The 25,613-nt window shown below is 33.5% G+C and overlaps 5 protein-coding genes, 1 non-coding gene and 1 pseudogene across 7 annotated transcripts; 2 read left to right on the top strand and 5 right to left on the bottom strand.

The window, feature by feature from the left end:
* Positions 1 to 447: 447 nt before the first annotated feature.
* Positions 448 to 1,192, bottom strand: LOC123917799 (ferredoxin). The gene has a single exon (XM_045969634.1). The coding sequence runs from the start codon at positions 1,100 to 1,102 to the stop codon at positions 656 to 658; it is 447 nt and encodes a 148-aa protein (XP_045825590.1). The 5' UTR covers positions 1,103 to 1,192; the 3' UTR covers positions 448 to 655.
* Positions 1,193 to 1,770: 578 nt separating this feature from the next.
* On the bottom strand, positions 1,771 to 7,985 carry LOC123917795 (transmembrane 9 superfamily member 1-like). Its single transcript, XM_045969629.1, has 12 exons — positions 7,711 to 7,985; positions 6,363 to 6,561; positions 6,174 to 6,278; positions 4,495 to 4,512; positions 4,305 to 4,402; positions 4,066 to 4,218; positions 3,807 to 3,941; positions 3,527 to 3,693; positions 3,293 to 3,387; positions 2,826 to 3,199; positions 2,343 to 2,616; positions 1,771 to 2,255 (listed from the first exon to the last, which is right to left on the bottom strand). The coding sequence occupies exons 1-12, from the start codon at positions 7,786 to 7,788 to the stop codon at positions 2,188 to 2,190; spliced, it is 1,764 nt and encodes a 587-aa protein (XP_045825585.1). The 5' UTR covers positions 7,789 to 7,985; the 3' UTR covers positions 1,771 to 2,187.
* Positions 7,986 to 10,492: 2,507 nt separating this feature from the next.
* Positions 10,493 to 12,743, top strand: LOC123917794 (annotated as a pseudogene).
* An 830-nt stretch (positions 12,744 to 13,573) lies between these two features.
* Positions 13,574 to 16,422, top strand: LOC123917798 (serine/threonine-protein kinase SRK2B-like). Of its 2 annotated transcripts, XM_045969632.1 has the most exons (9): positions 13,576 to 13,939; positions 14,475 to 14,549; positions 14,655 to 14,756; positions 14,903 to 14,956; positions 15,033 to 15,116; positions 15,228 to 15,320; positions 15,445 to 15,549; positions 15,634 to 15,732; positions 16,061 to 16,422. In XM_045969632.1, exons 1-9 carry the CDS (start codon positions 13,820 to 13,822, stop codon positions 16,283 to 16,285), a joined length of 957 nt encoding a protein of 318 aa, XP_045825588.1. In that variant the 5' UTR covers positions 13,576 to 13,819; the 3' UTR covers positions 16,286 to 16,422. The 2 variants fall into 2 exon arrangements, with proteins under 2 accessions (XP_045825589.1, XP_045825588.1); XM_045969633.1 differs by lacking the exon at positions 14,475 to 14,549 and having other exon boundaries at positions 13,574 to 13,939.
* Positions 16,423 to 16,591: 169 nt separating this feature from the next.
* On the bottom strand, positions 16,592 to 24,122 carry LOC123917793 (probable receptor-like protein kinase At1g11050). The gene is made up of 4 exons (XM_045969628.1): positions 22,013 to 24,122; positions 21,186 to 21,367; positions 17,998 to 18,201; positions 16,592 to 17,537 (listed from the first exon to the last, which is right to left on the bottom strand). The coding sequence occupies exon 1, from the start codon at positions 23,929 to 23,931 to the stop codon at positions 22,048 to 22,050; it is 1,884 nt and encodes a 627-aa protein (XP_045825584.1). The 5' UTR covers positions 23,932 to 24,122; the 3' UTR covers positions 16,592 to 17,537; positions 17,998 to 18,201; positions 21,186 to 21,367; positions 22,013 to 22,047.
* TRNAD-GUC lies at positions 16,787 to 16,858 on the bottom strand. The gene has a single exon. It is a non-coding gene; the product is annotated as a tRNA-Asp (tRNA).
* LOC123914555 lies at positions 16,944 to 18,141 on the bottom strand. The gene is made up of 2 exons (XM_045965755.1): positions 17,998 to 18,141; positions 16,944 to 17,537 (listed from the first exon to the last, which is right to left on the bottom strand). Exons 1-2 carry the CDS (start codon positions 18,139 to 18,141, stop codon positions 16,944 to 16,946), a joined length of 738 nt encoding a protein of 245 aa, XP_045821711.1.
* Positions 24,123 to 25,613: the final 1,491 nt, after the last annotated feature.

The raw sequence follows: 25,613 nt of genomic DNA, 5'->3' as shown, positions 1-25,613 counted from the left end.
ATGGCCCCTTTATTCAGGTGTTTTGTTTTAATTTCTTAGGTTTTATCTTCTTAAATATTAAAAAGTTGCTGGATAAAAGAAATCGAGAATGTGACTTATATATTTGGTTTAAATAGTTAAATGGTGCAATTATTGATGAAATTAAGTATGTATGTGTTAAAAATATGTCCTTACTTTTGTTGATTCTTAATAGTTAACATTAATTTGTTCACATAAAAATAGACAATCATAATATTTGCAAATTCTAATATGGATCATCTGGTAGTTTATATCATATAGATCATTCATAATTTATTTTAGAGAAATTAAAAATTATTTGATACATTATTAAGATTCATCAACGAAGCATAAACCAACAACGAAAGTGTTTTTGTTTTATGACATTGCGAAACTTAAAATAAATAATTAAAAATAGAATATATTAACATAAATTGTGACATTGTGAAATTCAGGTTAAACTAAGAAATGAATTAATATATCAAAATAAATGAAATAAATCACCAATAGTTCACTCATTCTTCAAAAAAAAAAAAAGAAAGAAACTTAACCAAAAATTAAACACAACATAGAACAACTAGATAAAGTTAAGCCGGTAGGCATCCCAAACATTAATTTTTAGAAAACACATGCACGCGCGCACACACAATTATCATGTTTAAGAAACGAGTTCGTCCTCCTTGTGTGTCTCAATAACAAGGTCTGAACGAGGGTAAGCAACACATGTGAGAACAAACCCTTCACTTAATTGACCCTCATCAAGGAAGCTATTATCTGAATTATCCACTTCTCCTTCTACAACTTTTCCAGCACATGTAGAGCAAGCACCAGCCCTGCATGAGTAAGGAAGGTCGACGCCTTGTTCTTCTGCTACGTCAAGAATGTACTCATCATCTGGACAAGTAAATTCTTTAGTTCCATCTGGGGTGATGAGTTTGATATTGTAAGTGGCCATGGCAATGATACGATTTCCACGTTCGGCTTTCAAACCGAATAGAGCCTGACCCACGTTAGGGAATGCCGTTAGGCTCGTGTTCAATGGTTGCCTCCTGACGAAGGAGGTGCTCACCATGGTTCCTGAGAGGGCTGCTGTGGAGGTGGCCATGACTTTAGTGTAGGGTGTTGCAACCAAGGCAGAGAACAAGAATTGTTTGGTTTGATGATAACTTGGGTGTAGGGTGTAGAGTGTGTGTGGAAATAGTGTGTTTACAACAAGTAACATGAAATCCTATCTTCCACGTGGCAGCATTTCATAAGTTGTTTTATTATCTAGAGTTATTACTATTGGTTGTTGGTGATTATGGCATGCACAATCTTCTTTTCACATGTTTCCAAAACCTGCCAAATTTGCCCCGTTAAAAATTGAATGAAATTTCTGACTCATTTGTAAATATATTTATTTAAAGCACATGTAATGAATCTGACAAAATGGTTCTAAAAACAAATAATTAATGGTTATCTGATGACAAACACTGCACAGCTATGTTAGGATGTTAGCATTAGCAATACCATATTTATCTGGTGCTTTCACTTAATTTTCAGTTTTTCTTGTCTAACTCAAACATTAGCAAATAACAAAAATTTCATCTGATTATAACTGCTATTTGCAAAAACCACTACAATATAGCTTAAGGTGCTGCATAGTGGTCAGGACGGTCTCAGATTCGATCCGAAATATCTTTGACTCTTCTAGCTACAATGACATTAAAAATATTTACACAGCCGAAAGCAAAACTAAACTAAACGGTAAATTAAATACGATGCAAGCAATAGTTGAAATGTAAACATGAAGGGAGTAGATAAGAATGATATTCAGATCTTCATACAAAATTCATTTTTCAGACTTCTTCCCCTCTTTACATACATTGGATAGTTGAAACTTTGAAACCATGTTGGGGAATTAGACATAAGTCCTTCAATGGGGCGCCCTATTTTATAAAGGGATGAAACAGTAATGAGAGTCCAATATTGTACTAACTCTAAAATTATAAAGACAGTCAATTACAGCCGGGGAAAAAATCTCAGGGCTTTCCCCAATGTAGAAAAAGAATACACCCCTCATTCTCAAAACCCTGTGATTCTACCTGTGAACATTGTTCGGTTCCCCACACATGACCAGAGGATTCCTCCAAGAATTTATTGTCTCCAGCAACAAACCTATGGAAGTTCTCGGGTCTGACTCAGAAAACCTTAATCGCACTTTATGTTTCTGTAGATCCTCCTCACAAACAAATTTGAACCAAGAAAACCTACAGCTCCTGCACATTAGAAGAAAACTTTATCAGCAGATGATATGACATCACACATTTGCAGGATGAAAATTTACAATTAAACTGGAGACTTACCGCATAGAATTCCTAGTCCAAGAGAAAACATCAAAGTGTATCCAAAATAGAAGCTGGTTTGGAAGAACCCTGACATCTTTGTCTTCACGTAGTAATAATATATTGAGTACAAATACACATAAACTGATGTTGAAGCAGCTGAAAAGAAAGAAGTCCATTGCCAGTGGTAGTTCTCGGCATTTAACAAAAAGTATGTCCCAACAATTGTCACACAAACAGTAACAATGGTGAGAATCAGAAAAACCAGTAGCATAAAGCCATACACATAGTACACCTGTTTGTCACAAGGAGGAAAAATATATAAGTCAACAGTGTGTTCACTCGGTCAACCGAAATACAAACATATTTACTTAAAAGGACCATTATCAAGGATCATTTTCCTTGATATTGCTCTATTCTGATAAGGTGCAAGTAGCTTTTATAATTAAACCAAAAAATAAAAGGAACTTCACAATTAAAACAAGTCATGATGCTGAAATTCACCTTGTAATTCCAGAAGGAAGTAAATACAAAATACATTTCAATAAATATGCTGCCAAAGGGTAGCAATCCTCCCATTAGAGAAACCACTGAAGGTGTGAGGTACCACTTCTTCTCAGGAATGGGACGAGGAATAGTTTTCACGCGACATGGATTGTTTGGAGCACCACTCCAGTTTCTTCCGACAACTGTGCCAAGAAGTGCTAGAGGAAAAGAGATGAAAGCCCAAATGACAAAAACAACCACCATTGTGCCAAATGGGATAGCTGCTAGAGATCCATAGAATATAGCAATAGTGTTTAAAGCAAATCCAATTCCAAAGCACAGGAATGGGAACAAAGAAGCTGTAAGGATCATGGATTTAATCCAGCTTTTACCTAACAAACAAATAAAAATAGTTATACAGTCGTTCAAAACCAGATAGAGGACCGAGACAAAGCCACACAAAAAAACTCAAATGAAATTCCTACCCCCATTTCGTGAGTACATTCCCCCACTCACATAACCAGAAATGAATGATGTGAGAGCATAGCAAACAATGAAGGTTGTGACAATTGCTCCTCGCCTGAGACACACAATAAAGAGAATATTAGTTGACAATGAGTGAAAAGCAAGGGACAAACATTATGAAGTCCATGCCCTACAATATCATTGAATTCATTATTTAGACTAATGTTGCAGTCAGTTAAAGGTTATGCACATACCCAATATACAGCATCCCAATAATAGCCAGCAAGATGACAAGAAGAACCAGCAATGCTAGCTGAGCACCTGTGCCAACTACAGCTGAAAGAATAACTAAATAGCGAGGAGGACGGAAAACATCACCGTGCACAAGTTTCCAGCCAGATTCTTCACTAACATCTCTCTCCTGCAAGCATGTAAGCAATGACCAAAATTGATGATTAGAAAAACAAATAATTGTCTAGGAAGAAAGAGTTCATATTCCATAATAAGAATAGATAAAATTTATAAAACCATCACCAGAGATTCCAAATCATCGTCTTCCCGAGCATATTTTGCATAGTCATTTCTCAGAGTTCGCATTAAGATCATTGATACCAATCCGGTAAGGAAGATGACCATCATGAAAGAGTTAAAAATAGAGAACCAGTGAATCTATGAGACAAAAAAAAGGAGGAGCAAAATTCTCAGTCAGAGCTAAGGCAGGATCAACATGGATGAACACAACAGCAATTAACCAAAAAAAATTACAATATTTTTAAAAAAAAAGAGGCTGTACCTGATGCTCAAAGAAAGGATAGTCGAGGTAGACATCAAAACGGCGTCCAAAAGTGACATTAGTAGGAACCCATTTGACAGAATATGTCAAATCCACATGTTTTCCTGCCTCCAAAGGCTTTGGGAAATCTTGAGTAAGATTAACATGAATGATCTGCAAGGAAAGAAACCTAAATATGAAACTTCATGGAACCTAAAACCCGTAATAAGATAGGGTGAGATGTGTAAATAACTACTCACCTGATCATTATTGTATTTAACAATAATATTCTTGTGAGTGTAAAGGACATGTTTGCCATTATCACTGTTCTTATCAGGATGTAGCTCACCAACATATCCTTAAACATTAAAAGAAATATTTTTTGTAATGATGAATAAATGAAATACAATATCAAGCCAACTAAAGAGAAAGAGGCAGTTCTAGGCATACCCCACAAAGGCAGATCATCTGAATTTGTATTTAGCGCATCGCAGAGCAGACCAAAAGAAATCAGAAAAAAAGAAGTGAGTATTCAGAAAAAAAAAAGAAAAAAAAGGAATTATTAAATTTAAAACAATTAACCATCAATTTGGTCCCTAAACTATCAATCTCTCACCAATTTAGTCCCTAAAGTATATGAAAATCCATCATTTAGTTCCTAACATCTCAATACCAGGGACTACTTAGTGTCCTTACATAATTTAGGGACGAAATTGATGGTTTATTCATTTAAAACAAGGAATGAGGATCAACCAGCAGAAAAAACCCTCACTCATAAAATTATGACAACCGAGAAGAAAGATCGTCAATTACCAAACAGTCAGTTTGTTATTGAATTTGAAAATGTGTTGGCAATTACTTCACACAGAACTCTTGATTCCATACTTCTCAGTTCTAGAGACTAGAGGTTATAATTCCAAAAACTAACACTCACTAAGGCATTCTGGAATAGTTAAGAAACAACTTCACATAAAGAATCTGTAACTTCATACTTATTTCTATCAAAACCATAGATAAATTCCATCATGTAGGCAGTAAGCTATCAGTGTGAATACTTCTTTGAAAAACGTTGGTGTTGTTATCAACAGTAAGCTATCAGTGTGGTTGGATGAGATAGTGACACCCAGGCTCAGAACCAGCTAGTGTTTGTCTTGCTCCAAAGGCACAAGCATTATTGTATACACTTCAGTTAGCACATGATAGCTGAAGGGATCTGAGTATGGGTGTTACTATATCCATGATTCTCAAGTCAAAACCACTCCATGGCTAAATGAATCAAGTAACATAATAATGTCTTATTATATAATCAAAGGCATTCAAAATGCTAATTAAACAAAAAAAAAATCTAGTAAAAAGTTCCTTCAAAACAAATAAGTTGTCGAGGAATGTCATGGAACTGTTCTAGAATCCAGCAGTATGAAGCGGTTGTGGAAGCCAGAAGGTGGCAAGACAGCATCATATGCAAAATAATTCCTTCTAGCTTTCCCCGTGATAACATTTGATCCTGTAACAGTTTAGTAACATTCCTCGACAACTTATTTGTTTCAAAGGAACTTGTTCATGAAAACATTTTATTAGGTCGATTGTTTATTGTTTCATTGGCATTTTGACTTCTTTTGATTCATAATAGGACTTTATGATATTTACTTGATACATAAATCCTGTTCCCATAAGTCTTGAAACTGATTCTCAAGTCAAGACCGCTTCATGGCTTGTTTAGTCTTCTCTTGGATTGATCGGAAGATTTCATGGCCTTATACTACTGGTAGCCTCTTCTAGTGAGATTTCCCTGATAATGATTCTAAGGTCGTAAAATAATTCATGCAATTGGATAACAACGACGTCAGGCAAGGGGCTGTGTGTCCTCTGAATGGAAATTTTATTTACATTGACCTCTATGATTTGTACTCTTAATCAAATGGGTGTTCTTTCCCCAATATGTGTTTATTAGTTTTTAAATGTTTTCAGGCCACTTCTGTTATTTTTGTGTTCTAAGTTCTAACTGTTATCCTTCATGTTAGTGTAGCGGCCAAAGAAAATTTTCATGCTAGCTTTCAACATTTCTTGAAAGAACAAACATTATATAATTTCTCAGAATAACAATCACAAGAAATAATACAAAAACATACCCATGAAAAATTCAAGCCAGTAATTATTCTCTATTGCATCCTTGAAATGTTTAACCTTTGCTTCATCAAGTTCTATCTGGCAATAGACAGTCTTATCCACATTTCCTGAAAGAAGTCTATTCATTAAAGCTGATTTGTTTTTTTGACAGCTCTTCTATGAAATAAATAGTACAAGAGAAGTTTTCATACTTTGGAACTTTATCTCAAGTTGGCTGTCGATAAGTTCATTGCCACCCAGTACCTCACCAAGACCACCCCATTTGTGTGCAGCAGTAGAAGTACTAGACGGATGGCAAAATGGGAGACTGTAATAGTTGTATGTTTCTTGTGGATTGTTATAGGGACCAACTTTATTCACCCAAAGGGTAACTGGGTCATCTCGTTGATACTGCAATGAAATAAAATACATCCTTTAGAAAACAGAAGTCATTCAATCTGTTTCACTAGCTCAGAAGGGAAATGGCCATGAGATAACAGATATATGGGTTGGCTTAAAAGTTACAACTAATTAAGGACACTGAGAAGTAGGAAACCACAACTATAGAGCAAACAAGGTTAGATGTATAATTACGGAATCATAAAAGACCTACTAGTTAAAGAAAGAGAGCAACCAATATTAAGTTATGAATGTGATTTATAATTTAAAGTTCTGTTCACTATATGATTATGATAATCAACTGTTTAATTTATAGCTGCTTTCTGAAATAAAAATTATAACACCCTAGATTAGAAAAGCATAATATGAAGCTCGTATTTAAAACCTTTCAAGCAAACATGTAATTCGACGATGCAATGGCTGTCTAAATAAGCCAGTCTAATTATCTAAAAAATCAAAATGAAAGTTTTTCGGGAAACCAACGTATCCTCTGCGCGCAACTGCAGAGACTAATCCCTCGAGGTAATTGAGATCCATTTAAGGGGTTGACCTCTCTCAACAAATGTTTTTCCATGAATCGAACCTTGGACCAAATGGTTAAGGGACCCAAGTATCTACATCTTGTGCCATGTGTTGTTGGTAAAAGATGAAAGTTGAATACAATTAAGATATTCAGATAACCGGTTAATAAGTACTAATAAACATAAGCATAGCACATAACACAATGTCCTTCCTGATCTTAACATGCACTTAAGGGCTTAAAACACATATCAAAGTCAATCAAACTAAACCAAGATTTAAAAACTAAAACCAGTTAAATTAACATGAGATATGATCCAAGATCAACAAATAATGATAAACTAAAGAGTGCATAAGAAGCTAAGTTGTTGAATCTCAAACTGATATTCAAAAGAAAAAGATAAATGGTAAGAATTGAACAGCATTACATTACAGAAGCAGAAAAATGAAGAAAAGCAAAAACCCAGTTAGGATCTAACAGTTAAAAACACAAGCATTACATTGATAAAAGCAATTGAATAACAGTGTTAGTAAGAGCTAAAAGGGTACACATTGGGCAGATCCAAATCTGAATTGAGGCAGATCAAATCGTGAGATCGGAAAGAAAGTAAAAGGGGTTTGGAAAAAATGAATTTTGATTACCTTGTGATCTGAGTCGGAAGCGAAAATTGAAGAAATGAAAAGAGAGAAGAAGAGGAAGAAGAAGATGGATCGGGACATGGCGGTGATGGGTTAAGATTGAAGAGAGAACCCAACACAATAACAAAGCGTTACGAGAACAGAACAAAGGACTATAATAGTAATTAACGTTGTTGTTGTTGTTGAATTGAATTGATGAATGAAAAACAAGCTAAGGTTTACATTTACATTCATGAAAAGATTGAAACCAAACCGAGGGTGAGTGGTTTTGATCTTAATCTTATGTATGGGTAAAATAATAATAATAATAATAATAATAATAATATTAGGGTCAAATGCAATTTTGTACTTTACTCTTATAAATTGTACTTTTTCAGCCTAATTTATTAAATACTTTTAAAGCAAAATCCTAATTTATTAATTTAACTATTTCACTCTTTGATTTAATATTGTTTTCTATAATTTTTCCTTTTAACATTTTTTTTTTTTATAAAAATGTAAATTTTAGGAATTCAATCAAAGTGATTAAAATAGTGGGCATCCGTAGGTGGGTAGGTTAAGGGCACCACGTATAAGCTACGTTGCACAGATACGGTACCAGTATCCGGTACATGGTACGATATTTTTTAAAAAACTAAGGTACGGGTACGGTCGTATAACTTTTTTAAAATATAGTTATATAGTTAAAATAATAAAATTATATTTTTAAAGCAAATAATTAAACATAAAAAATAGCAAACTTTAAAAGCAGTTATATTGTGGTTTACACGTTTAAGAAATTAGGAGTAGTAGTAAGATTATGCGACTCTACTTTTAAAAATAAATAAAAATTAAATGAGATTGAATCGATTCTAATTATAAACTAAAGTGAATCTTTATTAAAAAAATAAACAAATAAAAAAAGAATGAGATTGAAAAGTGTTGCAAAAAAAAATGGGAATAGTTTTTGATGAAATATGTACCACGTGTGTACCCTGAGAGTACCACGCGCGTACCCCGAAAGTACCACGCATGTACCAGCATGAAAAAATAAAAATAAAAACTTGGTACTTCGAGGGTATGTACTATGGGAGTACCATACGCGTACTGGTACTCGTATGTACCCGGTACCGATACTCTGTCTAAAATGGAATACTCGTGCAACATAGCGTATAAGCCATTGTGCGATCTAATTTTTCTATTTTTAGATGTGAGAGGTGATAATTTATCAATCCTACATTTTTTGGCGATTAATGAGGATGACTAGCTGCCAAGCTTATGTGAACATAGTGGCATAAATTGAATTATGGTTGATGATGTTGACGCGGAATTTCACAACCGGAAGGAAAGACAAGTTTGGGTGGTGTGTTCATGATCATGATGATCGGTTTGTAATGGCAGATACCTCTTGGATGAATGGAAATTGCTCTATCATTGAAGGAGAGGCCATGACTTTAATTTACGCAATGAGGAAAGTGGAAAGTATAGGCCTAACATACGTTACATTTGAGATAGGCTCTAAAAGTGTTGTCGATGCAATCCATCGTTGACTCAATGACACTTTTGAATTTAGTTCTTTAATTGTTATGATTAAAACTGTATTGTCTTTGTATTCATACTTCCAGGTGAGGATTTGGATTTCCTCCCGTGCAATCCTCATGGGAAAGGAAAGGATTTGTTCCCTATCTTACCCCCTTTGTGTTCTGTTCCACTTCCATGCATCATTCGTTATTATCATCTTAGAAGTGATGACTATCTATATTTATTTTATAATAAGTTTGTTAGTATTTTGGTTATTATTTGATTTGATAATCAATTCTATCATTGAAATTCCTATATAATTTTGTATTGATTTATGCAATTATCATCGTGAAATGAAAAAATAATCTTCTTTTCAGGAAATTTTTCTACCTTAAAATAGGGTAAATTATTTTTTCAAGTACACTCCAATCCAACCATAAATTAACCAAAAAATAAAGGAGAATGTTAAGTAGCAAAAATAGAAATTATTAAATGTTAATTTGTACATCTTAACTTTTGAAGCATTAAATTTCTTGTATCAATAAATGTTAAATTTTTATATTGAGATATCTTAACATATGCTCTTATGACACGTATTAACAAACCCAAAAATAAATAGGGTTTGCTAATGTTTTCTTTGCTTGAATTATTAGTCAACCATGCATTAATAGCGGTTTGCTAAAGAAGTAGTGTGCCGCCACATTATTTCCAAAATGGCTCCAAACTTGACTAGACCATGCCAACCATTCATTAATACCAATTGGATAATATTTCTTTCGACCTTGATTATAAGCAGCTTTCCATTTTTTAATGTGAATGGAAAATTGTTTATAATTAAGACCAAAGAAAATAATTTATAATTTGCATTTTTCATAACCCACGAGAGAATCCCACTAATATTACTGATGCCAATTTTTAATAAAAAGACAACATCATTCCTAATCTTTTAAATCAATCAAAAACTCAACTTTCAATTAAATAGTTAAAAGACTCAAACATCTATATATCCCTGAAGTAATACATTTTGTTGGCAACTAAGAAATGAAGAATGAAAAAGAAAACGCTAGAACATAACATAAATAGGCTTTAATTTTATGACTTGATAATAAATAGACTTAAATTTTTTTGGTAAATGTCATTTTCTCAAATGGAATTGGCGCGTTACATTGACCAGTTCTTATGCTGTTTACATTTATTTTTATAAACTATTGTGTCAAAATTCTCACACCACATGCATAAATAGACCCCAGAAAACACAAAACCTTAAGACAACACAAATAATTACTAGTAACATCAAAGACTTGATAGAGTATCATACATATATACTATAACATATGGAGTCTATTTTTTTGCTTCTAATGATCTTTATTGTGACCACAAATTCAATCTCAGCAGCACCTTCTCCATCAACAAACAATTCTGTATGTCCAGTTAGCATGAATTATGTGTTAACAGTTCCTTGGAACACCTCAACATGTCTTAACTTTCAGCCCAAGCAATCACAAAACAAAGCACAAACAAGTCTATGTTGTCAAACTTTGTTGTCACTTTTTGGTATAGCACTATCACAAAATCTAAAGAAAAACTCTCTTTTCCAACTTCCAAACATCTCTACCTCAACCTCATGTCTTCAAGATTTTCAAACTAAGCTCAGTTCTCTTTCACTTCATAATGATCTTGTGTCTTCATGCTTTGAACCACTTCAATTTGTTATCACTCCTAACATATGTGCTAGTATTCAATCTAAACAAGATTGGTATAACAGAGTTGGTTCTGCACCATGTTTAATACTTCTTGTAAACCAGACCTTAGTGTTTCTACTAATTGTGATGCATGTGTTAATCAAGGACTTAAGGTTCAAGAGAAGCTGAATCAAATTGATGGTAATAGTTCACATTCTAAAGATTGTTTTTACTTCACTATACTCTATATTGCTGGAGTTGTGAATGATCTTGGACCTGAAAGCAGTGGTGTTATGTCTTGCATTCTTGAAATTCCTCTTAACTCTCAAGCACGTTCGAGAAAAAAGAGCCGTCATGCTCTTGTTTTTGGGCTAATTGGAGCTGCAGTTGCATCCATGGTTATCATTTTTTCTTTGTTTGGCTTCTATTTTTGGGTGGTAAAGAGAAAAAGTACTGAAAATTTTCTAGATTGTGCTGCTTTTCCAATGGAACAAAGGCGCGGCCAAAGAGTTAGACCGAAAACAGGATCAATTTGGTTCAAATTTGAAGACCTTGTGAAGGCCACTAACAATTTTTCACTCCAAAACTTTATTGGTAGAGGTGGATTTGGGATAGTTTACAGAGGAACTCTACCTGATAACACAACTGTTGCTGTTAAAAGCATGGAAGTAACCGATTTTCAAGGGGATGATGAGTTCTACACTGAAGTGGAGATTATTAGCAACTTGAAGCACCGGAATCTAGTACCGCTAAGAGGGTGTTGTGTGGTTGATGAGGATCATAATCAAGAACAAAGAAATAGGTATCTTGTTTATGATTATATGCCAAACGGTAACCTCGAAGATCATCTCTTTCCATCCATGGAAAATGAAGAGAAATTATTGACTTGGCCTCAAAGAAAAAACATAATCTTCGATGTGGCAAACGCGTTGGTTTATTTGCATTTTGGCGTTAAACCAGCTATTTATCACAGAGATATCAAAGCTACAAATATACTCCTTGATGCAGATATGAGAGCAAGAGTTGCAGATTTTGGACTAGCCAAAGAAAGCAGTGAAAGTAAGTCTCAGCTGAATACTAGAGTAGCTGGAACTTATGGATATCTTGCACCAGAATATGCACTTTATGGTCAATTAACCGAGAAGAGTGATGTGTATAGTTTTGGTGTAGTGATTTTGGAGATTATGTGTGGAAGAAAAGCTCTTGAGTTATCTTCATCAGGAACACCTAAATTCTTGATCACAGATTGGGTTTGGTCATTGATGAAAACTGGAAACATAGCAGAGGCTTTGGATGTTTCTATCAAATCCTCCAATAGTAGAAATATAATGGAGAGGTTTTTGTTGGTTGGAATTTTGTGTTCTCATGTTATAGGTGATTCAAGGCCAACAATTTTGGATGGTTTGAAGATGTTAGAAGGAGACATTGAGGTTCCACCAATTCCAGATAGGCCAGTGACTCTTGAGCATCACATCAACATGTTTACTAATGCCAATTCAGCAGAACTATGAAAATCAAGATCCTAGTATATAAATTATTGTTATCAAGACTTTATGTATTGTTATGTGGTTTGATGTGAACATTAATTCTAGTATACATACAAATTTATATTTTCAGAAGTGTAGTCTTAAAGAAAGCATTACTACAAGTGGTTGTATGACAATTAATATATGATGCAGAGGAAAAAAAATTAGAAGACTTGTTGAAGAGTGCAAGTAAAATTAGTCTGTAATTGTACAACATTTCCAGATTCAAAGCCAATAGCATCCTTGTTGGCTGCTACAACCAGTTAATCTGTTTATCTTGATGATATTTTGATAAAAAAAAAAAAAATACATGCCAGATAAGTAAAAATGCCGTATTCCTCCCGTACGTAGGCAACTTTGTCACGCACGCTCATAGTCATCCATTATTAGTTTTATAAAGACAGATGCTATTTAATTAACACACTGACATTTCAAATTTTCAACTGTTGGGTTGTATAGTATAGTATAGTATAGTATTCAATCTAAACACTAAAAAATAGATATATTTTGTATAAAAAAAATAATTAATATTTTAACTTTTTTTTAAGGAATATTTTAACTTGTAAAATTAAATTGAGTAATACAACTATTGAAATGAATATTTTTAATGTTTTAATACATATCCTTAAGCACATTATTTTAGCATTTGTCATAGGTTATAATTAAGTTGCAAATTAAATTGTTTGGCATTGCAAGACCAAATATTACATCATTAAATAATTGAATATGTACCAACAAAACTTCATAATTTCATGATATCATAGTGTTCACCCTTTCTAAAAAACTAAACAAAATCAACTATATATATATATAGTAAATAATAATATAATTTATTACTAAAATTGCAATTTTGTAAACCCTCTCAACTACGATTTTTTACACGGGAAAATTAAAAACTCTCTCAAAATTCACAACTATTCAAGTTTCAATACATCCAAAAGACTAAAGTTATGTTATTGTTGTTGTGGTGAACAAAATTTAATATAACTCACTAATCCTTAATTAGTTCAATGGTGATTGACACTGCACTTGAAGCTGATAAAAGTAAAATTTAATATTATTGTAGTAATAATTTTCAACCTTTTTTCCTTTTACATAACATATATATATTTTATCATGAAATAACAGTGTTTTGAAAAGGTGGATAGCCTACAATTCAATCACACACTCATGAAGATAAAGACAACCTCAATTAAACGCCATTGAATGTCTCAAAAGCCACCTCCATCAAATAAAATAATTGAAGACAAAAAGTAGTATCCTAATAATTGAAACACATACATACATACATACATCAATAAATGCAATTAGTACTTACTTGTTTTACAGTTTGGTTATTGGGTTTGGTTGGATCATTCAATCTTTACCTACTAGAGATATTAAGAAAAAGAAAAAGAAAGGTGTATGGAGAAGTATGAGGAAGTAAAAGATATTGGGGATGGAAATTATTCAGTTGTGAAGCTTATTCGCCACATAGACACAAAATCCCTGTTTGCTGTCAAGTACATCCCAAGAGGCCACACGGTATGTTTATGTTGCTATACTTCTTATGCACTCATCTTGTTTTTGGTTTTTTTTTTTGGAACGGTTAATGTTAGTGGTCAGTAAGGGCTCTATGGTAAAAAATAGCGGATGATCATAAGCTAGCCAGCTTACGGCGGATTATAGCAAATAAGCTAGTCGATTGAATTTGTAGTATTTAGTAAAATTAGCAGTTGAACTACCTTATAAGTATGAAATGACATAAAAAAAATATGTTTAATTAATATTTAATATTTTTAAGTGAGATGATAGAGATAATATTGAAAGAAAAATGATAAGTTATAAGCTCATAAACTACTTGAAATAACATTTGAAAAATAATATATAAGCTAGTAAAATAAGCTATAAGCTCTTTTTGAAAAACTGTTATCAAACCGAGTTTTTAGCTTATCAGCTATAAGCTATAAGAAGCTAGCTTATATACCTTGACAAACAAAGCCTAAGTAGTATTTATAATTTTGAAATAAATTTAATATATATTTATTTTTTTGCATTGAATTTAATATATTTTTTACAGGTTGATGAAAGGGTGGCAAGAGAAATCATAAACCATAGATCTCTTCGTCATCCAAATATTATTCAGTTCAAGGAGGTATATGATCATAATAATTGCATTGAATAAGGACTAAAACTAGTGTTTAAAATTAATTAGCAATATTTAATATGAAAAATTAAATATGCATTATTATTTGTTCAGGTTTTTTTGAGTCCAACACATATTGCAATAGTTATGGAGTATGCAGCTAGTGGTGATCTATTTGATTATGTTTGCAGTCAGGGCACATTAAGTGAAGATAAGGTTTGCTCTCAGATTCACACCATCCTTGTTTATATTTTATTTTGTATATATTAAATTACAATATCACATTATTTTTTGCACATAATTAATGGTACTTTCTAATTCATTTCCTTTGCTCTTTTGCACATTTTTTGCACATGTTTTAGGCTAGGTATGTCTTCCAACAGCTAATTTCAGGGGTTAGTTATTGTCATGACATGGTAAAATATTGTTTTTTCTCTTATTGTTTGATTCAATATATTTAGATAATAATATAAATTTTGTCTTCTTTTTTAGGAAATTTGTCACCGAGATTTAAAGTTGGAAAACACATTATTGGACGGAAAGCGTATTAGGATTTGTGATTTTGGCTTTTCTAAGGTTCAACATACATCAATTTTGAATGCTATTTTATTTCGAAATGTTCAATGGTTTGTTCAGTAGAAAAAAAAACCTTGATATTATATATGCTTCTAACAAGTTTAATTTTAGTCATATCTACTTCATTCGACGCCAAATTCAAGGATCGGAACTCCGTCCTATATTGCACCAGAGATTTTTTCTGGTAAAGAATACAATGGAAAGGTAACTTTGCACTATTCAAGTTAACATTAAGGTTCAAGGATTAATCATCTTTGATTAATCCCTATAAAATATAGGAACATTTGTTTTCTTGATTAATTAATCATCTTTTTGTAACTATGATCAGTTAGCAGATATATGGTCATGTGGAGTGATGTTGTATATAATGCTAGTGGGAGAATTGCCATTTGGGGACCAAAAGGATTTGCAAAATCTCAAGAAAACAATGAATGTACTTCTTTGATTTTTTTTCAAACCTATTTAATAGATTTACCACATGTCTATTGTTAGTTACTAATTAAACAAGTTTTTGCAGAAAATTATGCTTGTTCAATACAAGATCCCGGACACCGTTCACATTTCTCAACATTGTAGAAATCTAATATCTCGTATTTTTGTGGCAAATCCAATGAAAGTATGTATACATGCTTTGTTGTTGAGTAATTTCTTGGGAAATAGATTTCCTGCAGTTGATTAGATATTCCACATTAATAACGCAGTCAGTATAACAATGATTGTTGGATCAAGATCGAGTAGTTTGGAATTTAGATTGCCCGATCTTAATATATTATGCATGTTTTGAAATTTTTTAACAACCATCAAAATCGGGCTTGAAATTGGATCGTTTGATCTTGATCTAACAGTCACTGATATGCTGACTACATAATATCGATACCTTAACGTCTTATTTAATTACTTGCTATAAGTAATATGTCTTAAAGTATGAAATAATTTCATTGTAGAGAATCAGCATGAGAGAAATTAAGTCCCACCCATGGTTTTTAGAGAACTTGCCTAAGGAATCAATAAAAGAGGCTCAAGATGTGAACTACACAAAAGAAAATCCAATATATTTTCTTCAAAGTATAGAAGAGATAATGAACATTATTGAGGAAGCTAAAATTCTAGCTACAACTTCTAGTTCAGATCAATTGGAGGATTTAACTGAGGCATTAAAGAAGATGTAACTAGAGAAGAAGGCATAGATTAATGATGAAACTAGATATAAGAAAAAAGCTCAGAACATTCAGTTTTGTAGATAGTAAATTAGATTTTTGGTTCTCTTTTTTATTTATTAATTTAAGACACTTTTCCTGTGTATAAAATTCCATTAACGCTTGGCCAGTGCGCATGCCTCTACGCACGAGCTGGATTAGTCGTCCACCTTTGGTGGGTCGGAACCAGTGCGAAAGCCAAAAAAAAAAAAAAATTCCATTTCATGAATAACTATAATAGTATAAGCACATGATCTTTTCTAATTGATTCCATGGATAAAGGTCAAACTATGACAATAGTAACATTGCTTTTCTCCAAAGCAAGAATCACATTCTCTTCTTTTTTTCTTTTTTAAATATAGTATCCAATCTAAAGACCCACTAATTCGGAAGACCAATTTTACCGTCCACTAACGGGGTGGGGGTGGGACTCAATTAAAGATAGAGCTGGCCCAAAAAAAAAATTGACAAAATCGCCGTTGCCGGGGATCGAACCCGGGTCACCCGCGTGACAGGCGGGAATACTTACCACTATACTACAACGACATGTTGATGAGTAAATTACATGTAAACATTTAATTTTCCTTTCAACTATTTTTTCACTGATATAATACTTAATCAAATTACATAGCTACTTATCACTGCACATGTCCAAAAGCTTTTTCCTACCTTCAACAATTTCATCAAAGAAATCATCAACTTTCCCTATTAGATTCTCAACTCCACATTTCAACAATCCAAAGCAACTTTTTAACTTCTCAACTTTTGCTTGAATCTCAAACTCTTCTTCATAAACTACCATTCTCTCCAACTCCATCTTCAAATCCTCCATAACAACTTTTGCTTCTTGGAATTCATGCAGCAAAATCCCTGGCTCCACATTACTATTATCTATCTCATTTGCTACTTTTTGCTGCAATCTTGCCATTGATACCATAAAACTTGATCCACAAGCCAAGTTGCCTTCACATTCTTGATGATCAAAGCATGATGAAGACCAACAATATGAAACTCCACTTAACAAAATCATTAGGAGTAATGAACTAACTCTTCTCATCGCATAAAGAACACCTCGAAAGCCGTTGTATTCGTTTAGCTTGGATTCCAATGAGATGTTCTGGTTTAGACTTTGAGACAATGACTGAATTCTTGTTTCCACCATGCTTTTATTTTCCTCTTCCAATCCTAGAATCTCCCTTTGACAAATGTTTATTGCTCTAATAACCTACATATGGCATATATGTATGTTATACACATTGAATAAATTGATTGAGTTTTTCAATACATAAGGATTTGGATTGTCTGCAATCACAATCTTTCACATTCACATTGTTAGACATCAATGGACGTTGGATCAAGATTGGTCGACGATCCACAAAATCAAATTGTATTGAAATAAGGATCGTGTTATATCAATCCAACGACCACTATGTGCTGACTGCATGAATGTGTGAAACTGTTATAACTACAAACAATCCAAATCTCTAAAAAAGATTCTAAAATCACAATTGCAATCACACTGATGTGAAATTTGATATTATAGAGAATTACAGACGATTCAGCTGATACGGTCTCAATCGCAGTTGGGCTATAGTCGACAAAGACTTCAGAAACCTCGATGATGCGACTAAAATCACGATTGCGAACCTTTATTTCTAAAAGGTTGTGTGTGAAAGTATACCAACCTGATGTGAAACCTCAGGAGTCAAATGATGGAATCCATCCAACGAGGTAGCTATATTCGAGCCAGCTGAAGAATAGTTCTCTAATCCAGAAATGGAAGATTTGAGTACATGACAAATATCCCAAAGCCTTGAACTTTCATCCATGTATTCATCCAACCATTTTCCTCCAATTGGTAAACAAAGGTTTTGTACCAAAAGTGTTAACTGAGAATGAAAAGATTGTAGAGATGAAATCACTTCTGAAATGAATTGGATTGACATAAAGTTATGTGAGAGGATCAAAGATTGGTGAAGAACATTTAGTCCTTGAGTAAGGAAGTTATAGAAACCATTGATAGAAGAAGAATTTGTGCATGAGTTAGAAGACATGATGAAAATGAAAGGTAGTGAAAAGAAAGTGGAGTTGAAGCAAAGTTGATGGAGATTGATGGATTTATATAATTGGAAGATTAAGAGAAAAAAGATGCAACAATTAAACAAGTGGGTAGCTAACAGGTTTGTAACCTTTTAATGTGTTATGTTACTATTTGTTGGTGTAATTATGACTGTTCCCTATGTATAAGAGTGGATAGGATGATTAAGATTCTTCTGTTTTTATTTTTTATTTTTTGAAACGTTTAAGAGATATAAAGAGGAAGATTGAAAGAAACTATATAACTTTAAAAGGATAATACAGTATATAGTATATTAATGTATGTTATAGATCATTGAGCATAAAGTATAGGAAACATGTAAATCACACAGATGTCTATTGTTCCTTCTAAGGTTTTAGCATATGCTTCATGGTTTTGAGAGTTTATTTGACTCCTTAGATTAAGATTCTGCTTTTTATTCCTCAGTTTTGATTTGATTCTTAGTGTCTTTGATATCTCAATTCTAAGTGACTCTACATAGTATTCTCATAAACTTCGCTTGAAAACTCACACACACACAAAACTGAGGAACCAGTCATGACCTGTAATCTAGTAATTTCGACATTTCTACCAATTGAACTAGGATTTGTGGACAACTTCGCTTTTTATTATTATTAAATTAAAAGAAGTGGTATAAAGAAAAAAATGATAGCGTTAGCATTTTGTTCATTATAATGGAGATTATTCTTCCTTCTTTAGCACACAATATTCTATTATGTGCAGATAAAGAAAAATATTTGAGCCCTTCATTTGCATGAAACATATTTACCACCTCACATGTGTTAATGGCTCTAAAAAGAAGGCGTCCGTCCACACACATATTTGGATTGGGTGCAGTCGGCACTCAGTCAGCAATTTTAAGACTACTCGACTGACATCAAATGATCGAGATTTTAACATCCGAATTTTATATTAAACAAAAATTATAAACTGTCTTAAGATTTGAACGGATATATACTTCCGAACAATGACACACATCAGAAAATATACTTTAGAACATTTTTTAGCAACATAGAGGTGGACAGAGTTGTTTTCTAAAAGTCACAGACACTTCCTTCTACCAAGTGTGTTTAGATTTTGAAACACAAATCCAGTGGCCACAGATTGTTGTAACTTTTTTAATAAACTAGTGGTTATGTTTGTTTTAAGTTTCAAACTTGAATCTCTGCTTAAAATTTCTTCGATGTCCCCTTAGATATCAACATGCACAACACAACATTGTCTCTCTTGTTCACTATGAATTCCAAGTCCTCATTCAATGGATTAGTCAAATCCTTTGATTGATTATGATTAGGGCATTGCATTGATTCTTGAATCTTGATCATAGCCTAAAACTTGTGCAGTGAATCTTGTTGCCTCAAAATCAAGGTTCATGTCACTCTAGCACCCTACAGGTCCAAGTTCAAATAACTTCAAAAAAAGTACATACAAGTCTATAGAGAGCTGCAAAATTTAATATAATATTCACCTAGCCACTTGAAATAATTTAGTATTAAGCCAATTTTGGAATTGATAGTTAAACCTATTTTAACTCATTTCTTTGAGTGCAAGACTAGTTTTGGATCTGAATACAATTCACAATTTACTATGCAATAAGAAAACCATGAAAGAGAAACCTTTAATCAACAGCATATGCCATCACATCCACAACCTTAGATTTTCTTTCCTCGCAATTCAGGTGCAACTCATGTTAGCGGCCAACACTCGGTGGGATTTAGTCCCACATCGGATAGATAGGACTCTTGAGAAGAGTTTATAAAGAGGAGGCAATCCTCACCTTACAAGCCGGTTTTGTAAGGATGAGTTAGGCCTCGATATTCGTGACATGGTATCAGAGCCTATCGGGTCTATCGTTGGGCTTCCGACATCGTTCACGCTTCAGGCCCATTGGGCCGGGCTGAAGCGTGAGGGGGTGTGTTAGCGGCCAACACTCGGTGGGATTTAGTCCCACATCGGATAGATAGGACTCTTGAGAAGAGTTTATAAAAAGGAGGCAATCCTCACCTTACAAGCCGGTTTTGTAAGGATGAGTTAGGCCTCGATATTCGTGACATGGTATCAGAGCCTATCGGGTCTATCGTTGGGCTTCCGACATCGTTCACGCTTCAGGCCCATTGGGCCGGGCTGAAGCGTGAGGGGGTGTGTTAGCGGCCAACACTCGGTGGGATTTAGTCCCACATCGGATAGATAGGACTCTTGAGAAGAGTTTATAAAGAGGAGGCAATCCTCACCTTACAAGCCGGTTTTGTAAGGATGAGTTAGGCCTCGATATTCGTGACAACTCAAATTTTCTTACACATCTTTTATCAGTTTTTCTCCTTACATATCTCCTTTCTATTAAAGTTCACACAAGCTGCATTTGGGAGGGGACCGGAACCACTTGATGCCAGAACTCGCCCCGAACTCTGGACTACTAGGGCCCCCTTCCCATAGGAACCAGAGGGTGAAAACCAAATAAAAAAAAGTTCACACAAGCTTTACTGAGAAAATGATTTGCATGGCTTGATCCTAAGGATTAAGGAATACCCTAACGAAGGAAAAACCATTTTGGAGGCTAATGCAGTAGAATGCAACTGTCATCATGATAATAATTTTCTAGTGCTACAAAAAAAAACTAAAACATATAACATTCACTTCAAGAAAAGCTATTCTAAAGTGAGTATATGTAATATACTTTCTCACTTTAGAAACAACCTTACTTTAGAGGAGCCTTGCCAATTTCCCCTTAATAGATACTTAATACGAAAAGTATAAAGAGAAAGTTAAGGAATGCACCTCTTTGGAAGCTTCAACTAGAGTAACATGAAAATCTTTAAATCAATTTGGTTCCAAGATCACTACCAGAAAGGGCATCCCTAGACTTCAAATGCTTGACTCGTAATAAACTCGATCAAAATGAAGTCCTTCTTAGCATTCCTTAAAATCTCAATGAAGTCCCAGAAAAGGTCTTTTCTGTTCTTTATATAATCATTCAGTATTTACAAGTAATAAATGGAGTTATAGCAAGCTTAAAAGTAGAAAAGCTTAAGTTTTACTGCTTCCATAAACATGTTCCATTCCACCACATGGAAATTTCAGAATTGGCTAGAAATTGTTAACATAAAAGACAAAATAAACTACAGTTGGATGCGGCATGTCAAGTAAACAGAAATTCAACTCTCAGTTGAAAATGGCCATGTATGTTGAGTACTCTCAGTCTCAGGTTTCCATTTTCATTATAACAATACACTTATACACGTGTGATAACAGAAAGGGCGAAATAGATGAGTTGTTACACAAGACAAGATAGGATCATTGGATTAGAAATGTAATACTTAGAGACAAATTTGGAGGTGTCCCCACAATTGAGAACATGATAATAAAATCATAGGTAGAGGGACCAAAAAACCTATAAGTCAAATCAAACCGTTGAAAAACATTTAGAGGTAAATTGTCTTAATTAGACCTAATACATGACAAAACTTTATGGCGTTGACTCATTCTTGTTGTACTAGTAATATTCAATCGAACAGTAAAATAGACATTAGATCATTTATAAAACTCACATCAATATGTTAAGATTCTTCATACAAGTAAATCCTCTCTGAAAAAATAAAAAATACCTTAACTGTTACAAAACCATAAGGTGATTTCACTATTAAGCTGAATCACCATTGGCAAACATGCGATTCCGTAGATTCATTGGCCTATCTGGAATTGATGGAACCTCAATGTCTCCTTCTAACATCTTCAAAGCATCCAAAATTGTGGGCCGTAAAGCAACCACTACATGACAGCACAAAATTCCAACCACTAAAAATCTCTCCATTATGCTTTTTGTGGAATTTCCATCCATTGAGATAGAGACATCCAAAGCCTTATCCATTTTTCCAGATTTCATTAATGACCAAACCCAATCTGTGATCAAGAAATTAGGCTCTCCGGACGAAGACAACTGAAGAGCCTTTTTTCCACACATAATCTCAAGAACAACCACACCAAAGCTATAGACATCACTCTTCTCAGTTAACTGACCATAAAGTGCGTATTCCGGAGCTAGGTATCCGCGAGTTCCAGCTACTCTCGTATTTAGCTGAGACATATTTTGACTGTAGTCCTGCTTCGCCAGCCCGAAATCTGCAACCCTTGCTCTCATACCTGCATCAAGTAGTATATTGGTAGCTTTGATATCTCTGTGATAGACAGGTGGTTTAACTCCATAATGCAAATAAACCAGCGCGTTCGCCACATCCAAGATTATGTTTTTTCTTTGAGACCAAGTCAAAGGTTGCTTCACATTTTGGTTCTCCGTGTCCGGAAAAAGATGATCTTTAAGATTACCATTCGGCATATACTCATAAACCAGATACTTTCCAATGAACTCAGGATTAACATCCTCACCAACCACACAACACCCTCTTAGCGGCACCAAATTACGATGCTTCAAACTACTAACAATCCCCACCTCTCTATAAAACTCAACATCACCTTGATAATCCGACTCTTCAATCTTTTTAACCGCAACAATCGTCCCATCCGGTAAAACCCCCTTGTAAACCGAACCAAACCCGCCTCTTCCAATGAAATTCTCGGCCGAAAAATTGTCAGTAACCTTCACAAGATCCTTAAACTCAAACCAAATCAACCCACTTTTCGGTCTAACCCTTAAACTAAAACTTGGTACATGTGAACCGCCACTATTATCAGATAATAAATTTTCATTCTTTCCTTTCTTCACCCACCAAATATACCAAAAATACAACAACCCTATCAAAAAACACACAAACACAATTGAAGCTACAACCAATCCAATAACAAGAGCATGATGATGTTTCTTCTTAGAATCATTCCCTTTTGTATTAACTAACAAAATAAGAATACAAGCCAAAACACCTTCACTCTCAGGACCAAGTTTATTCACAATTCCAGCAATATAAAGTATTGTAAAGTAAAAACAATCTTGAGAATGTGAACTATTACCATCAATCTGAGTCAGCATCTGTTGAACCTTAAAACCTTGATTTTGACAAACCTGACAACGATGAGGATCTGTTAAATCTGGTTCACAAACAGTATCAAGAACATTTAAATCTTTAGAATCAACTTTGTTAAGCCAATCTTGTTTAGTTTGAATTTGAGCACATGTATTAGGAGTTGAAACAAACTGAGATGGATCAAAACATGAAGAAACAAGATTGTTAGGAAGTGAAAGTGAAGTGAGGCTAGTTTGGTAATTATGTAAACAAGCTTCTGAGATAGGTATGTTATGGAAATGGAAAAGTGAGTTTTTGTTAAGATATTCAGCAAGTGCTATACCAAAGAGAGATAAAAGAGCTTGACAACAAAGAGTTTGTTGTGTTTCTGTTTTGGATTGTAAAGGTTTGAAGTTATGACATAGTGAAGAATTCCAAGGGACTGTTTGGACATAATTCAAAGACACAGGACATGTTGTTGAGTTTGATGTTGTTTTTGTTGTTGAGTTTGATGTTTCTGTGACTGTGATGAGAAAGAACAACATGAGAAGAATCAAAATTGGATTCATTGTTTGGGAGCTTAAAAAAGCTGTGTTAAGGAATTGTGGTGGGTATGTTTGTTTCTATTTTTGCATGTGGTTGATCTGCCATGTGGTTTTGTGGAGTAAGATTTTTTATTTTTTTTGATACTTTTGTGGAGTAAGATTTAAGAAGACACAAAAAGAGAAAAAACTATGAAAATTAATTCTGCTGTCACAAATTTGTTTGGTGAAATTATATTCATCATTTAATATTCTCTTAAAAGCACCTACTACGTGTGTTTCCTTTAAAATGCATTATTCAACTAAGTCTAAAAGCACAAACACAAGCATAAGCGCTGAGTTATCAAAGTTAGCTGGTTTGGTGATAATTGGTATTGGATTTGTTACGAAGGATTATAGTTCGATCCCTCGTAATTTCAATTAAGAATGGGCTGAAACCATTTGATGTCAGAATTGACTTCGAATCAGATTAGACAGTCTTGTAGACTGAATACCGGTGGTGTGAAAACACAAAAATAAATAAGTGGCGCTTATTTTTTCTAGCTTAATCAAGTCATGAGTTCGTCCTCTAGCTTATACATGTTGCAGCGTTAAAGTTCGAGTTGATTATTCATTAGTCTCAGCAATTATGCGCAAAGAATATGTGCAAAAATAAAAAGCATAAGCACCTACTACAATTTTTAAATACTCCGTATTTTGATGTAAATTACACTATATACTCTACCCCACAATAGTCAAAGGATAATCTCGTTTAAGTCTTGTAGAATCCGACCATAATGTTCAAAGTATTTTTGTTTTTGTGTTTCTTTTTATTGTGAAATAATTCAACGACTAAATTATTTTAAAATAAAATATCGTATTCAAACTTAGATTTATAAATAATATTTGTGACAGATATGAAACGAGTTATATATTATACTTACATTTACATGTCTTGTTTGTTTTGGTAATGTAATAATCAATTCTACTGCACATATTTTTCTTTTCAACAAAAGTAGGAGGTATCTTCTACACATGTTTTAAAGCATGTTAAATAAAAGTTCAAGTGTTTATAATAATAAAAGGTAGTTATATAAAATTTCTAGAAGGTTGTTTCTTTTCAAATTTAATTAATTATTTGACTAATTTTTTTATTGATCTTTGAATAAATTATCTACAATTGTTTAAAAATAATATGTTATTGCCGTGAACTTAACTCATTTCCTACATTATATTTTATATGTAGAAATTGGAATTCGAAACTCTAACACTACACTTATTCAGGTGAAATTATAACCCGTAAATTATCAACACTTTAATAATATAATATAAAAAAGTGAAATATTTTAGGTTTGAAAGGTAAATTGGAAGGATCAAGTATTCCTTTCCTTAAGGTACCACCCGCCCTAGGTAGGTTTATTTACCAACCAAACTCAAAAGAAACAAAATTAATATAAAATAAATAAAAAACTAAAAATACTACTGTGTCAGTACACATTAACATGTACTTCTGTCTCATAGATTAAAAAGGTGTCATATTTTGGTTCTTGCGTTGACCTTGATAAGGAATTCAATTCTTCAAAACACATATTCCATTTAGTACAATTTTGGGAGAGAATTTAAGGTGAGTCTGTTACTTTGCTTTCAAGTTTCAACCTGATAGTCCCTCCGGTCCTATATATAAGAAAAAATTTACTTTTTAGATTCATTGTGAAATTGATGTATCTAGA

Source organism: Trifolium pratense, linkage group LG3 (assembly GCF_020283565.1).
Source record: "Trifolium pratense cultivar HEN17-A07 linkage group LG3, ARS_RC_1.1, whole genome shotgun sequence".
Classification (NCBI taxonomy): Eukaryota; Viridiplantae; Streptophyta; class Magnoliopsida; order Fabales; family Fabaceae; genus Trifolium; species Trifolium pratense.
Note: the sequence above shows the minus strand (reverse complement) of the source record. Positions and strands in the feature narration are given on the sequence as shown.